The 16,648-nt window shown below is 44.1% G+C and overlaps 1 protein-coding gene across 2 annotated transcripts in view; it reads left to right on the top strand.

The window, feature by feature from the left end:
- Window positions 1-16,648, top strand: part of LOC146833942 (uncharacterized) — a 302,258-nt gene that overhangs the window by 154,439 nt on the left and 131,171 nt on the right. For both annotated transcript variants that reach the window (XM_085600109.1, XM_085600110.1), the window contains exon 4: window positions 6,570-6,681. In XM_085600109.1, coding sequence (XP_085456235.1) covers window positions 6,570-6,681 — 112 coding nt within the window. The remainder of the gene's footprint in view (window positions 1-6,569; window positions 6,682-16,648) is intronic.

Below are 16,648 nucleotides of genomic sequence, written 5' to 3'. Positions count from 1 at the left end.
CAGGAATGAATGGGAAGCCATTTCTAATTTGTGATTCGCAATTTGCGAGTCGCAAATAAGGAATGTGCAGGAATGAAAAATTTCCTAGTAGACACGAAGGAAAGTTTCAATTCTATTAAGGACTCGGAGGCGAGGATTATGCTCTGCTTTCTTTATTTTCCAACACCAGCAGATTCAACGTTCACATAAAAAAACTCTCTTTCCCATGAACAGTCGGGAAAGGGCAGTCCAAGAGGTCAACCATTTAGCATCCACGTATGTCCTTAGGGTCCGGGGACTGCTGGGACATCTCCTCTTTCTTTGACTGCGAACTGGCAAGTCATCAACGAATTCCATTAGTCCGTCTTAGATGAGTCCGGCCCTGAAAGAAGTAAGAGAATATCAAATTGATCCGAACTTAACCATCACAGTTATCACAAAGGTAATATACCGATGAGGAACTAGGTTATAAAAAAAAAAAGGCACAAGGATAATCAACTATTAATTTCCAATACAGTTATACCCAAACCCGTAACAAAAAAGGAGAGACCAGTACTTATACCTTACGGTGCTGTCAATCCACAGGTTAGGACGGGAAAAAAGCGACTGACTCCTCAGGAACTCTGGGAGGGAATAATCCTCGCCTCCGAGTCCTTACTAAAATTGAAACTTTCCTTTATGTCTACTAGGAAATTTTGTATTCTTTGGCAGGACCGGAGGTGAGGATTATGCTCGTTCAAAGCTTGTCCACCACCAGGGAAGCCATGTCAATGACCGGTTTAAAGAAGAACCTTTTAAACATCGAGTCTGATGACCAGTCAGCAGCATTGAGAACATCCTCGAGACGCGCTCCAAGGGTAAAGGCTTTGGAGGCCATAGCTCCTCTCACTGAATGAGCACCAAAGTGCGAGATGTCAATGCCTGCTTCTCTCATGATCCATCTGACCCATCTTGCAATGGTGGGAGAAGACACAGCCTTGAAGGGTTTCCTGAGAGAAATCAGCAGTTGGTTTACGCCGTGGGGACGATGTTCATCCGTCATGCTCTCATACGCCTTGAGGCAGCGCACCACACACAACTTGGGCTGTTTATCAAAAAACGGGTAAGAGCTTATCCTAGAGCTTGATTTAGTGCAGCGAGAAATATGAAAGGTGACCCCTTGAGGGGAAAAAATGCGACCGAGGAGATCAAGAGCTCTCACATCAGAAACCCTCCAGAGACCAAACAAAGGAGCATGGCCAACTTTGCGGAGAGTTGCTTGTGTGACAAGTATCTATTCGAAGGCAAGGACTGAAAAAGATGTAAAACTTTGCTAACATCCCACAACTGGGAGTACCTAGGCAGGGGAGGCAGGGATAAGCGAATACCCCGCAATAACTTACACACAAAAGGGTGTTCCCCCACAGCAGCACCCTGCACCGGGTCATGGCCCGCTGAAATTGCCGATCTGTAAGAATTTATGGTGCAGTAAGCCAAACCTTCTGTGGCCAGGATAGTTGGAAATTCAAGACAAGGACCACTTCGCACCCCACGGGATCCTGACCCCGGCTAAGACACCAACCCACCCATCTGGACCAAGCCGAACGACATCGTTTGTTGGTGCCGTCTGCCCATGCTGCTGCCAGGATAGTCTGAGCGTCTCCCGATAAGCCACGGAGTCTCCAACGTTGCCGGAAATCTGCCAGGCCATGAGGGGCATCCGATTCTGCAGGACTAACAGGTGAGGCTGTCCTTGGGGATCCCGAAGAATCATATGATCGGGGGTAGAAGGATTGGAGAATCCCAAGAAAGTTCCAGAAGAACTGGAAACCATACTTGCGACCTCCAATAAGGCGTGACTAGGACTACCCTCGCCTGCTGTCGGTGAACCTGCGCTGAGAGGCGCATGACCATCGCAAATGGTGGAAAGGCGTACCCCATCTCCTGGGACCAGTCCTGAAGGAAGGCATCCGTTGCCACTGCCAGGGGATCCAGCTTCCAACTGAAGAACCGGGGAAGCTGATGGTCCAGGCGCGAGGCAAAGAGGTCCACTGAGAAGGGGCCCCAAAGGGCATGGAGCCTTCGGAAAACATTGGGGTTCAATTACCTGAGGCTGACATCCGACCACTCCCGGGAGCACCAGTCCGCTACTACATTGGCCGCAGCCGGAAGATACTCCGCCGTCACCGAGACGCTGTTGTTCAGGCAAAAGTACAAAAATTCCTTGGCCATGTCTGCTAAGACCTTGGACTTCGTGCCTCCCAGATAGTTTATGTAGCGGACAGCGGACACATTGTCCATCTTGAGAAGGACGTGACATCTGATCTTGTCCTTCGTTCAACACTTGATTGCAAAGGACCCGGTCAGAAGTTCTAAACAATTGATATGAAGGTGTTGTTCGTCTGCGGACCATTTTCCTCCGGTAAATGAGTCCCCGCAGCGCGCTCCCCAGCCCGACCTGCTGGCATCCGACTCGATGACGATGTCCGGAGACAAACCGAAAATGGCCCTCCCATTCCAGGCCTCCACGTGGTCCAGCCACCACTGCATTTCCAACCTCACCTCCTCTGTGAGGGGAGCGAGCTCTGAGTACTTTAAACCCTTCCTGAGATGAGTGGCTTTCAGCCGTTGAAGGGCCCTGTAATGCAGGAGACCTGGGAAGATGGCCTGAATGGAGGAGGAAAGGAGACCCACCACCCTAGCTACTTGTCGAAGGGAGGTGGTGGGCTGCGCCAGGGTGCGCCGTAGTTCTCTCTGGATCTTTGAAACTTTCCTGGAGGGGAGACTCAATGTCTTCTCTACGGAGTCTATGACAAACCCCAGAAACGTTGTTTGCTGGGCCGGAACCAAGAGGGATTTCTTCTCGTTGATTTCAAATCCTATGTCCTGTAACAGACACACCATCGTCTAAAGTTGCTCTGCAAGCAAGGTGGAAGACTGAGACTAGGAGGATGTAGTCGAGATAAATCAGGAGGTGGAAGCCCCTTGCTCTGAGGTACTCCACCACAGGCTTGAGCACCTTGGTGAAGCACCAAGGAGCCGAGGAGAGACTGAAAGGTAGCATCGTGAACTCGTACACCCGCTCCTTCCACAGGAATTGAAAGAACCTGCGATGCGGGGGAAAAATCGGGACGGAAAGGTAGGCGTCCTTCAGGTCGAGGCGCAGCCTCCAGTCGTTTGGGCACAGGAGGTCGCGCAGCAGGTGGATTCCCTCCATTTTGAAATGGCGGTAAACCAACCAGCTGTTAAACTCCTTCAGATTGATAACCGGGCGTTGACCTTCATCTGTCTTGTCCACTAGAAAGATATTGCTTAAGAATCCATTCGGATGGAGGGAGGAGCCCACAATCGCCCCTTTGTGGAGGAGATCGTGAACCTCTTCGTCCACCAGAGCCATCTGGGCGGACGTAAAAACCAGAGGCTGAGGTCAGGATTCCTGCCGCGGGGTCCCGTAGAACTCTATGTGAAACCCTTTTATGGTCTAAAGCACCCAGGAATCTGATGTAATGGTCTCCCAATTGCGAGCGAAGAAAGCCTACCTGCCTCCCACTGGTAAATGGGGGTAATGGGAAAGACTCACCTGATTGATTTTGGAACTGGCCTCTGCCACCTCCCCTGGCTCCTCTGTCTCTTCTGTTTCTGCAAGACTGGAAGAATTCTTGCTTGGGTTGATCACCCGCCTTCTTGAAGCCTTTGTTGGGAGCTTGAGTGTAGAAGTGGCCGGTCGAGCGCCCCCGGCCACGACCGACCCCAACAAAAACCTTCGGATGAAACACTCTTTTAATGGACACCTGAGCCTTATCAAGTGTAGTGAAGGTGGAAACAAACTTTGTGAGTTCCTTTACAAAGGGCTTGCCGAAAAGTCCCCCATCCGCCACTGCGCCCGCCTCCGAGGAGGCCAGGTCCCCTAATTTTGGGTCCACTTTAAGCAGTAATGAGCGTCGCCTCTCTGCTGCTAGGGCGCAGTTCACATTCCCCAGGAAGACGATAGCTCGCTGGGCCCAGCCTGAGACTGACTCCGGGGAAAGCGTGGTACCAGAGGCTTTAGCCTTCTCTGCAAGGTCTAAAATCTTGGTAAGAGGACCAAAGCCATCCAAGAGCTTGTCCTGGCAAGCTTTCCAGGACCTATCAATCCCTTTCTTGGGGTCCCGAATATATTTCTGGAGGAAAGTGGCCATTCTTGCATCAATCTCAGGAGTGACCGCTACTTTGCCCGGAAGGGCAGGCCGAGGGCACTCTGCCCTCAGGCAGGCCCTAACCTCCTTTTCTAGGAGCTTCCTCATCCTGCTGGCGACAAATTGTGTCACCTTCTCGCCTGGTGTCCACATAGATGAACGGGGGTGGACCAAGTCCTCTGGGACTAACATGTCCGCAGGACCTTCTGGCACACTCTGTGTTGGGCGCCAAGGCCTGGAAGGACCGGGCTGATCAAAGGATTCTGCAGGAGACTCACAGTCTTCATCATCTTCGCCTTCCGGGTAGAAAGGGCCACCCTCATCTATGGGCTCTACCTGGGATATAGGGGAACGCGCCAAGAAGGATGCCTTAAGGCACTCAAAGGCCCCCCCATCCACAGCCGCCTCCGCTTTGCGCTTGGGGCGTGGTGGGGGCTGCCGTTCCCCTGAAGCATAGGCGTAAGCGACCTTCATAATTCGCCTCTCAAAGGGACCCATGGCTGCAGCGACGGCGTGGTGGATGGAAGCGTCCACCGCGTCGCAAAAATCATCGTCTACCAGGAGAACCTGAAAGGTCTCTTCCTCAAAAAATTCCCCTTCCATAATACCGGTTTAGGACTGAACAGTCCTAAACTTTTAGCGAACCTAAGGTTCTTAATCTTTTGGTAGGAGTAAAACCTAAAAGTTAGGGCTTGCAAGCAAGGAATTCTGGGTAACCAACCATGGGGCCTACACCCACTGAATCAAGGGGGTATTTACACTGCCAGAAGTTATAGGCAGGAACTAAAAGCCTGGGCCGGCCCCAAACGGTAATGACAGCCTCAGAATAAAGGAATGGCTCACTGGGACTCTTCCGACCCTCAGGCGGGCGTCAGGCTGCAGGTTAATCAGACCCGAGATCGGGTGTCAGTGCTCCAGGCTGGCGGCTTCTCGGTCGGCGGGGACGCAATGACAGGAACTTCGTGACAGGAAAGCGTTCCCGCCGAGCGAGCGAGTTGAAAGGAGACGCGCGGCACTAGCACCCTCTGGCAGCCGCTTAAAAGCGCCGCAAGCGCGCAAGAGAACCGTGAAAGGAACGATGAGAACGCTCCCGCAGTCAACGTCAATGAAAGGCACCTGAAAAGGAAATCGCAGCGCTCGCGCGTCAACAGTGCCCACAGATTAATTACAATGCCTAACAACAAAAAACACAAGGCAAGGAATCGCTAAATAACCATAGAGGCTAATGGAAGGTACTTATCTGCTGGCAAGCAGGAAAAGAAAGAGGAGATGTCCCAGCAGTCCCCGGACCCTAAGGACATACGTGGATGCTGATTGGTTGACCTCTTGGACTGCCCTTTCCCCACTGTTCTTCGGAAAGAGAGTTTTTTTATGTGAGCGTTGAATCTGCTGGTGTTGGAAAATAAAGAAAGCAGAGCATAATCCTCGCCCCCGGTCCTGCCATAGAATGACAATTTTTTTGGCGATTCCTACCTGCATAAGGAATTGCGATTTAAAAAAAATCTCAATTTAGGAATCGCAAGTCATAAGTTTGATGCATGTGACCCCAAAATTCTAACTTTACTCCATTCTGGTATTCACAAAGGTAAACTTAGACCACAAGCCTAACTTTACTACTTTTCGGTATTCACCAAGGTAAACTTAGACCAAAAGTGTAACTTTACTAGTAGTAACTTACCTTTGTTACTTCTAAGTTTACCTTGGTGAATACCGAAAAGTAGTAAAGTTAGACTTTTGGTCCAAGATTACCTTTGTGAATACCGAAAAGTAGTAAGCTCACAAAAAGTGCAAGTTTAAATTTGTGAATTGGCCCCTATATTTGCAATTTTCTGCATAGTATTTACATCAAAACACTTTTATAGAAAAAAAGGACTGTCTGTTTACTGATTTACTTACTGTTATTGTTGTGTCTCGCTGAGGGCTGAGTTTTTACCTGCAGCACTTGTATGAATCAGCCTTAGGCTGCTCTGTATCACTATTTGGATACAAATGGTACTTGTTTACCAGTAGGAGTGCTCACGGACCTTATGTAAAAGTTCTATAGTGACAACAGTTGGGCCCAGTAACATCTGATTGCCTCGGGACCTCTCATATTGGATTTCCCAAATGTTTCATACAAAAGCACACAGTAGAAAAGGAAATGTCAGTGGAGCAAAATTAAAACGTGGCTGTACTGGACATGAATCCCGAAATCCTAGTGATTGGAATATTCTTTGTGCCATTGGCTCGTCTGCAAGATGCAGCTACTCAATATGGCCCTCCCTAGCCCGATCTGTTAGTCACCACTCAGCGCTTTGTTTTACTGACAAGGTGTTCCCCGAGGTCTTACCAAAGAACATGTGTTGGAAGAGGTAGAAGTTCACACAAAGGGCAACCACAGCATCTCTGGCAGCTCCTATGCATAGCACTGATGTACCTTTTCTGGTTTGTTCCTAGGATTCTATCCCCTTGGCGATACTGCTGTACGGGGTTACTCAAAACCCAAAGATCCTGGTCTCTTGGTGAAGGATGATGGTAAAGAACTTGTTAAACCCCCTCTAGGTTTCAAGTAGGTGTTTTTTAAATTACAAAAACCATATGTTTTCAGTTTGATGTGTACTAACTGAATATTAATCATCAATTTATGAAAAATTGTATATTTTACTTTTGTTTCAGATTTTCGACCAGTATGGCCATTTTTAGGTCTCACCTACAGGCAGCTGTCTGGTCACTTTTACACCATACCGAAAAGTTAATGTGGGCTTAAAGCCAGCCAATTGCTTACTATTGGGGGGCTTTCTTGTTGCGCTCATTTGCTTGCTTCATATTCAATGGCTTCTTTCCTCTTCTTGTATTTGTCCCTTACCAGGAGCATACCTTCTTTCCATTCTTTTGCCTAATCACTTTTCTACTTGTATCTTTCCATTGCTCCCATTCAGAGCACTACTTTTTTACCTTTCGGCACTCGATGAGGTTGCCTGTGTTCTCTAGTCTTTTTATTCATGTGCTGCTAACCCCAACTTCCTAAAAGTCTGCCTCTCCTTCATGCTCCGTGTTGCTTTCTCCCTCCCACAACTTGTCCATTGTGCACCCCTTATTCCTTTCCTTTTTTCTCTTTTTTAAAATGTATGCCCTCCCCAACCCAAGCATATATTTTGCTCCCAATCCCTCTTGCTGCCACCCACATTCACTTATACCGAAAGAGTTCTTCGATTGTAGCTCCCTCTCCCCACACATGGCAGTCCTGAAAAAAACATTATTTTTTTACATTTGTTGGTGGGCATGTAGCTGCCATTTGCTTCTGTGTTATTTATTTTTGAGAAGCTCTTTTGCACACTTTTGCTCTCTGCCATTTTGGAACAGTAAATAAAATTAAACAAAATGGTCACTGCGTCATGACATTTGCATGACCATGTGTGGTAATGCATCCGTGTGCATAGGTCTATGTGTTGGGCTCCTGTAGCCATTACACATATACCAACTGGGACTTGGGGGCACCGGGTGTCTGGCACTGTTTACGGTCAGTATTCCAGCACATTAATCCTGCTATTAAGAGTTATTTAGCATGGAATGGGGACTAACATACTGAACTACTTTTCCAAAGTCCAAGAATCATGTATATTCCTTTTATGGGCCAACTAATGTGAGCAGGTGGAAAATTGGAGCACTGGGTCAAGCAGACTTGAAGCATCTGAGTTCTTGGATGCTGTTTCCAATGAGGGGGGGCAATCCCTTGCTCCCACCAATGAGTTCGATGTTTTCAGGTGTCAGATGTGGGTTGGACCTTGCCAATGCACACTGTCATAATCAATAGCTTCACACTCTATTTCACACCCAGTAAAACCAGCGTCATTTTTCCCACATCTGGAAATCGTGTTTGCAGAAACACTGGGCTCATTACAACAGAAATGAGGCCACAAACCAATTGCATGTGAAATATCAGATCAGAAAAATTTAAAATTGCTTCCACTTCTGCATGTTTATTGGGGTGCACATTTTCATAGATGAATTCTAATGTAGGGTTGTTCAAAATTGCTTTACAGGTCATGTCAAGAAAAGTATGGAAAGTTCTGTGTAAATTATGCAAACGTTGCTTAGGGGCATATTGCATGAAAATTAAATGCAAAAAATCAATTGTAAGCGGACTGCTTCTTGGAGAAAATGTGTCTCATGACAAAATTTCTTCATCAATCTATCTCCTGCAAGATTTTTGGTATCCAAACTGATCGCCTGCAGCAACAAATGAGTGACATTTCTAGAATTTCATGCAATCTGCATAACATGCAATTGTTCAAAGTATGCAAGTATAAAAAAATGTGCTTGAAGAATCACTCCGAGCTGTTTTTTACCATGCAATTTATTTGAGATGAAAAAATTAATTTTGGGCATGCTGAATATAGTGGTCTAAATCCCAGTCCGATAGTTGACCTCTTTCACAAAGCTTTCAGTGATCCTTTTTTTTTTTTTTTTTTTTTTTATTTTATTCGAGCAAAATTCATACAGCATAATAAGTCAAAACAGTACATAGAAACACAATAACAGATCTGAAATGGGGATTCAAATAAAAATTTAAACAAACAGATAAGCAAGTAGAAAGCCAAGCAGACAGCTTATTTAGTTCAAGAGAGGTGGATCATTAGATCTATGTTTTAAATACCATTTAGAAATAGGAGCCCAGATCTGGGCCCCAAGAAGCCGAGCTTTTTTACCTCTAGAACTATAAATTAAGAGCTCTTGTTTATATGTTGCTAAAAATCGGCTAAGCCACATCTGAAAAGTAGGTGACTCTGTATCTTTCCACCGTGCGGCTAAAATAATACGAAAAATAGCAGTACCCAAAAAAAGTATCCTTTGTTCTTCCGTATTATGACCGAGCGAATCATCATGCCCCAATAAATAAAGAGTTATTGAATCTTGAATATGATGACCAAATATTCGGTTCCAAAAGCCCAAGAACGAACCTTTTAATAAATCTAATTTGGAACAACTTGCAAACATATGTACTAAATTTGCTTGGGGTTGATTACATCTCGGACAGCAATCATCAGCCCGAAGACCCCAAGAAAATAGCTTAGCGGGGGTAAAATAGAGGTTATAAAGGACTCTGTAATATTGGGCTTTAAGATTCGAGGGAATAAAAAGCTCATCTGAAAGAACCAGGCAAAAATCAACATCAACATTTGAATTAGCTAATCTTATAGCCCAGGCCTGTTCAACCCGTTCTAAATCATCTGGAGTACTTTGGTTCAGCAATTGATAAAATGTGCCAATCCTAGTGAAATGTTTCCCAATAATAGAGAGCAGCTTAATATCATCCAATTTAATACTGGGAATCCGGTCACGAATGCTTGTAAACACCTGCAGATATTTCAAAAAGTCAGTGGAAGGAACATTAAATTTCTGTTGTAACCGTCCAAATGACAGAGTAATATCATTGCCAAAGAAATCATCCAATGTATTAATACCTAAAAGTTCCCACCTACGGGTGGTAGAATCATTAAGACTAATAGGTATAATTGCACTGCGCCATAAGGGGGTGTATTTCGAATATTTTGGAATCGCTAAGTATTTAGATACAGATTTCCAAACCTTCCAAGCATCCGTGACTACCCTTAATTTAATTTTTTTATAGTATAGTTGCTCAACCTGTCTTAAAAATAAACCTCGACAGTTATTACCAAGACTCAGCTCATAAATAGAAGGGATATGATATTCCATACTAGGCAAGATGTTAGTTTTATACCTAAATAATGGAGCCATTTGTTGAAGAAAAGTTGCCCATAAGTATAATTTTAAACTGGGAATACCAAGCCCGCCTCTCCTCTGGGGCAAAGTTAAAAATGGTAGGGCTCTTCTAATCTTTCCAAAGCTCCAAATAAACTTAGACATGGAGGAATCAATGATCTTAATAAAGCTGTCTCCAGGTAAAAGCGGTATTGCACGAAACAGATAGAGTATTCTTGGGAAAATGTTCATTTTTAAATAATTGGCCCTGCCAATTATAGATAGATGTAAGTTATCTATTCTCCTAAGGTCGACCTTAATTTTATTAATCAAGGGAGTATAGTTAAGATGATCAATTTCGCTTACATCAGAAGAGAGACATATACCTAAATAAGTAGCTTGTTTCACTCTTAGGGGGCTATCAAAGACCGTATTATTTGTGCACAGAACCATTGTTTTATCCTTGTTGAGGGAATAGCCTGAAAAGAGCCCAAAGGACTGAGTGATTGATTCGATTTCCTGAATGGCCTCAACAGGATTTGTCGTTAAAATGGCCACATCGTCGGCATAGGCCAATACTTTCGTTGATGACACACCAATATCAATAGGCCGAATAACGGGTGAAGAAAGCAGTTTGACAATTAATGGGTTAATATAAAGAGAAAATAATATAGGAGAGCAGGGACATCCTTGCCTCGTGCCTCTCTGTATATCAACAAAATCTGACTCAGCACCGCCAATGGAGACTTTTGCTTTAGGATCAATATACAGGGATTTTATAGCTCTGACGAACTTATTCCCAAAGTTGTTAGAATCCAGGATATTCCAAAGAAAACTCCATGATACGCGGTCAAAAGCCTTCTCGGCGTCGAGAAGGATCAACGACATCTCGCCCCCCGTGCTGCCCATGATATTAAACAGGGTGATGGCTCTCCGCGTATGGTCCGTGGTACCCCTGCCTGGGATAAAGCCATGTTGCCATGGGGAGACAAGAAGTTCAATGATCCCACTCAGCCGATTAGCTAAAATTTTAGCATATAATTTTGAGTCAGAGTTTATCAGAGATATAGGTCTATAGGACGATGGAGGGGAGGGCAAGATGGCGGCGGTGCCGTAGACCGCTGTGAGATCTCTCTGACCAGCGCTGGCTCTGACTGTAATGGACCAAACGGGTGCTTCTCATTATCGTTAGAAATATACAAGCTTATTTTCTGATCTATGCTTCGACATTGACTTCAATAGGATTCAAAGGATTCAAGGGATTAAGTCCTTTGCGAGCCTAATGGAATCGGGAGGTGGCTCGGCGATTTTACTTTCTAAGCACTCTCACCTGCGGGTCCTGGCTTCTCTGATCGGCTTCGTAGTGCTGCGAGCAGTTGGATGTTCACGTTCTCGGCTGACTGGATCCTGTATTGAAGCCCCCGCTGCTGCAGCTGACCGGGGAGACCGGGGAGACGACACAGCGACCGCTCAAAAGTTAAAAGGCTCCCAAAATACTATTACTGTGCTGGCCGCGGCAGGTTTGGACCAAGATACAGCAATGGCTCCAAAGAACGCCGCAGCAACCTCGGCAACCTCCAAAACCCGAGCAGCGAAGCAAGCACTAAGAGACCGCGAGCTGTCAACGCGACGTGGGGAGATTCATGAATCGGGCAAAAGTACATACCCGGACGCTGCCTCCGTGAGACCGGTCAAGACATCTAAGCATCTCCCTTTCACTCCGGGACCCGGTCCTTCGGTAATGGAGTTGCTTCAAAAAGTGCCAGGGATTTCCTCCCCCGCTCTCCCGTCCACCCCTGTCGAGTTGGCTTCGCTGATCCAGAACGACCAGAAAGACCTGCCTGGAGCTGGCACTCTCGAACAAGAAAAAATTACGGCGAGCCTGCCCGGCACTGACTCAGTAAGCAGTATATCGATAAATCTAGCGGGAGAAGGAGGAGAGGGGGGAGAAGGAAGAATTCAACCACCGACCTCTGAAGAACATATGCAAATGAATGAAGACTTCGAAGGTAGGGTTGTCAAAGCTATTTGCCCCCCTTTACAAGCTGTTGTGGTTTCCAATGTCCCTTCTGTGTCTGGCGATTTCTCTGCAAATACCAATCATGCCAAAAAAAAATGCGGACATCGTGCCCTGGCTCCCAGTGGGAAGGCGTATGCTTCTGACTCTTTTGACACCGATAAAGATCCCTCGGATTTTTACTCTATATCTGAGGGTTTGGAGGAGGAGCTTAGATGGTCTCAAGAGTCAGATTCGGACTCGGACTCTAAAATTAATACTGGTCCTGATACCGTGCCAACAGAAAGCGATTATGATTCAAATTATGGAGAGTCTAGGGAGAGCAGACGGTCCGTGCTGCGTAAGAGAAGGAGTCTTCATATAGCATCGGGGTCAGCACGGGATCAAACCATAGCGGTGCCACCGAACCCACAGGACCATGCCTCTGCTTCTTATTCTGAGTTGCCCGCTATTGAGCCGCAAGGCACTGCATTATCAGTTGTTATGGATACAGTACTCCAGGCTATCGCCTCCCATCGGGAACAGACTTCTAGGGATGGTCGTAGGGCGCAAGTAGCCCTCAATAAGGTTCAAGGCGTGGTCCGGAAGCTTTCTAAAACAGTTACAACCTTCAACACAAGACTGACGGAGATTGAGGATCGTATAGTTACCAACGAAACTGAAACCGCTACAATTCAGAAAAAAGTCGAGGCTCATGAGGACGATTTGAAGGATGCTAGGTGGAAAATGGAGGAAATGGAAAATCGCCTTCGTCGTAACAACCTTCGTGTACTTGGAATACCAGAGAAAATTGAGGGCGATGATGTTCGCACATTTATAATTCAACTGTTCAAAGATACACTTCCGGAGTTGGCATCTTGGAACTGGGACTTAGAAATCCAACGTGCCCATAGAGTCCCAATAGCTTTAAGGTCCTCACCACAAGGGGGGCACCCCCGTGCAATTTTGGTTTTTTTCGGTAACTTTTTACTTCGACAGGCTATCACGGAGAAAGCAAGACCTGAAGCTCGGCGTAACCGAGGCACTATCTCCTATTTCGTGAGGCCTGATTTTTGTCACACTACTGTTGAAAGGAGATGGCGTCTCCGCCAATTAATCAAACCCTTTCAGGAAAAAAAAATACAGGTGTATCTTAACAACCCTGCAAAGTTAAAAGTTATTCACAATGGTCAGGCCAAATTTTTTATGTCAGAAATTAAAGCTAAGGAATTTTTGGATAGTCTGCCCTGTATTTAACCCTTTCAAATTCGTTAAACTCTCTTGTTTATATCATGTATATCATGTATATTACATACTACACATATCAGTAATACTTGTAGCATTGAGTGCTGAAAAAGGTCGGGTTGTTTAGCTTTTCTACCCTTTTTTTTTTTTTTTTTTTAACGATTGCACCATTTTGGTCTTATTGATTTTTCACTCTTGATGGTTATTCATTGTATGCTGGTTAGGGTATATCTCCCCATCGCCTTAGACTCCTTTGGAGTCTCATGCCCTTTCGGCTGCTGTTTGGGGAGGGGGGGGTGGGGAGAGGGAGAGGGGGGGGGAGGGGGGGAGAGGGGAAAAAAAAACAAAAAAAAAATGAGCAAAATCATGCAAATAAGGTAATCTTTAGTTTTTTCTGCATGGAATATATCCAAGTAATTAGAGGGGACCAGATTAAGATTTATGCTGTGTTTTCTATACAACTTATCTTCTTTTTTTTTTATTTTTGGAAATTTTTCTTGTTTCTATAGATGGGGAGAATAAAACTTTGTAGTTGGAATATTGCGGGCTTAAATGACAGAAATAAAAGGGCACAATTATTCCAACTCCTGCGGCAGGATCCTGTCGATATTTTATGTTTACAAGAGACGCATATTTCTGAATCTGATAAAGAATTGCTTAATATTCCAGGATATAATGTTATTATAGCAACATCACAAACAACTAAAACACGCGGGGTTGCTATTCTTGTTAAGCCCGTAATCGGTGATCCTATTCGAACATTGGCCGATAGTCATGGCAGGTGGGCCATAGCTCAATTAAATTCTGGTCTCGTAATTTGTGTAATCTATGGCTCAAACCTGGATGATCCCCTACTCTTTAGAGATTTAGAGTTGGAATTAGCCTCTTGGTCCGGACCCCTTATTTTATGTGGGGATTTAAACATAGCTACAGGGACTCATTTCTATAATCAAAATTCTATTAATTACAAGGGACGTAAACCTAAGGTATATAGGGCCTTGTGTCAATTGATGAATAGCCATAACTTACAGGACATATGGGGGCTAAAAAAGAAAAATGATGATGGATTTACCTATTTCTCATATCCACACAACAAGTATGTCCGAATCGATTATATTATGTCATCATTAGAGCCCCAGCTCTTGGTAGATATAATTAAATCCCCGAAAACGATCTCAGATCATAACGCACTTACCCTTATATTTGATTCCCCAAACAATATGAAGCCTAAAACGCAATGGTCCTTTGATAGGAAGTTACTTGTTAATCATCAATACATAGCGCATATTACATCTTGGGCCCAGGAATTCTTCGACTGTAATCGGTTTAGTGCCTCGAGACTGATCGTATGGGATTGTTTTAAAGCTGCATTAAGGGGGGAGACTATTGCGTTTGTTGCTAAACGTAAAAAGATTGAAGACAATATTAATCGGAGCTTAATGCGAGAATTGTCAAACCTCGAGACACAGCATGCCACCCAGATACAACAGGGAGCTCCAACTCTCGATACTCTTCAAAGAATACTGGTATTAAAAGCAGAAATTAACGGTACCCTAACTAGGAAAGCGACAGAAACATATATAGCTAATAAAGATAGATTATATGAATCTGGAGAGAATGTAGGCAGATATTTAGCTCTTCGAACACGCCAAAAGCTATCTCAAAACAAGATTCAGAAAATTGAGTACGAGGGTCAGGAATATGAATCTTCAACCGAGATTGTAGAGGCTTTTAGAAAATATTATCAAAAATTGTATCACAATGATAATCCACACTCTGATAATGTCTTAAAAACGTTTTTTAAAAATTGGCTATCGGGTCAGGACCTTAACCCGATGGTTGATGATTTAGTTAAAGCAGATCTCGAAAGAGAAATATCAATGTCAGAGCTGGAGTCTGCACTTTACGATTTAGCAAATGGGAAGGCTGCTGGACCGGATAAAATTCCACTTGATCTCTATAAGGTCCTAGGCAAACAAATTCTACCTTATCTACTGGACCTGTTTCTGGGGGTTCAATACCACTCACTTCCACCGGAGTCATGGAAATATACCAACATAGCTATTTTTCTGAAAAAAGGCAAACCCCCACATAATCCAGCTTTCAGTGATCCTTGTGTTAAGTAAAATATGCAAATATTTATTAAGAAAATAAAACTTTGCATATGAGAGTAACAGAAATGAATGATTAGTGGATCATTGTCATTCCAAACGAGTATAAGTTGAAAAAGCAGAGACAGGACATAAATATGTAGGTTTTAATATGCAGGGCTCCAATAGAGATTAGCTGATGAGACTGAAACACTTAATTACGCCGGTGCAAGATCCTAAAGTCATGTGAAAGTATGCGGACGAGTTTTTAATACTTAATTAAATGTGAACACTCACCTTTGAGGAAGCTAATCAGAAATGTATTACTTTAAGCCCCACGCATGGAAACAAGGTATTTCAAGTTAGATGGACACAACTTGAAGGCACGGTTAACATGAGCAGAAAGTTGGCTGCAGCATCTACATTTATTCCAAGGCAAAATTCTGAAAACGAATGCTTAAATTAAAAAATGTCTGCCTTTTATTTCCCTTCATTAACCTGAAAATATGTGTACTATTCTGGAGTTCCCAGTTTGTGTTATGCTTAATCTTCTACTACAAACCAGAAACCAGTTAAGAGAGCTGAGGTGACCTATTGACTCCTGTTGTTCTGTACAGTGTATAACTTGACCCCTGCTAATGTTAAGCGATCCCCCATTTTCCCCTCAAAAATCTTTAACCATCTGTGCCGAAAATCGACTAGGTTGCTTCGCTGAACATAATATTGAGTGTTTTCAAAAGTAAAACTAACTTTTTTGTAAGAAAAATATATATATTTGAACTGTGCGATGTGTTGCCTAATGCTGAATGCAACTTAATAAAAATCTAATTTTTTTTAAAGTGTGGCAGCACTTAAGATTTTCAGGAAAAAGTATATTGCACTTCTAATTAAAAGCAGATTGATTAATGATAGATAAATCACAAGTGGACTTTATACCTCGTAGGCCACACAGAAAGCACATTTGAACCAGCTTGCATTTGTCATGTACAATATCAAATAGTCCGCTTGATTTCTGGGCCCTATCATTGGATGCCAAGAAGGCCTTTGATAGGGTTGACTTGGGGTACCTTTTCAGGATGCTTGAAAGAACGGGTATGGGACAGAATTTTATATCAACGGTACGCTAGCTCTTTAAGAATCCCATAGCCAATGTCCACTGTAATGGCTTACTTGTATAGGACTATCTACATTAATAGGGGTGGGTATATGTCAAAAAGGCCTCCTTCCACTCTCCACTCTTTGTTATTTCTCTTGGGATGCCCCTATTTACCCCTCTTATTTCTCTTAGTGATAGAACCACTGTCTGTAGCCTTAAGGAGATTTACATATATTCATGGAATTCAAATGATTGCAGGGATAACAAAACAGAGGATGTTTTCTTAACACTTAATAAGCTCGAAACCTCTATTCCTGCAGTGGTTAGCTCATTAACACATCTTCCAAATTTTAAGGTTACAAAATGAATTAGGATAAATGTGAGG

Source organism: Triturus cristatus, chromosome 4_2 (genome assembly GCF_964204655.1).
Source record: "Triturus cristatus chromosome 4_2, aTriCri1.1, whole genome shotgun sequence".
Classification (NCBI taxonomy): domain Eukaryota; kingdom Metazoa; phylum Chordata; class Amphibia; order Caudata; family Salamandridae; genus Triturus; species Triturus cristatus.
Note: the sequence above shows the minus strand (reverse complement) of the source record. Positions and strands in the feature narration are given on the sequence as shown.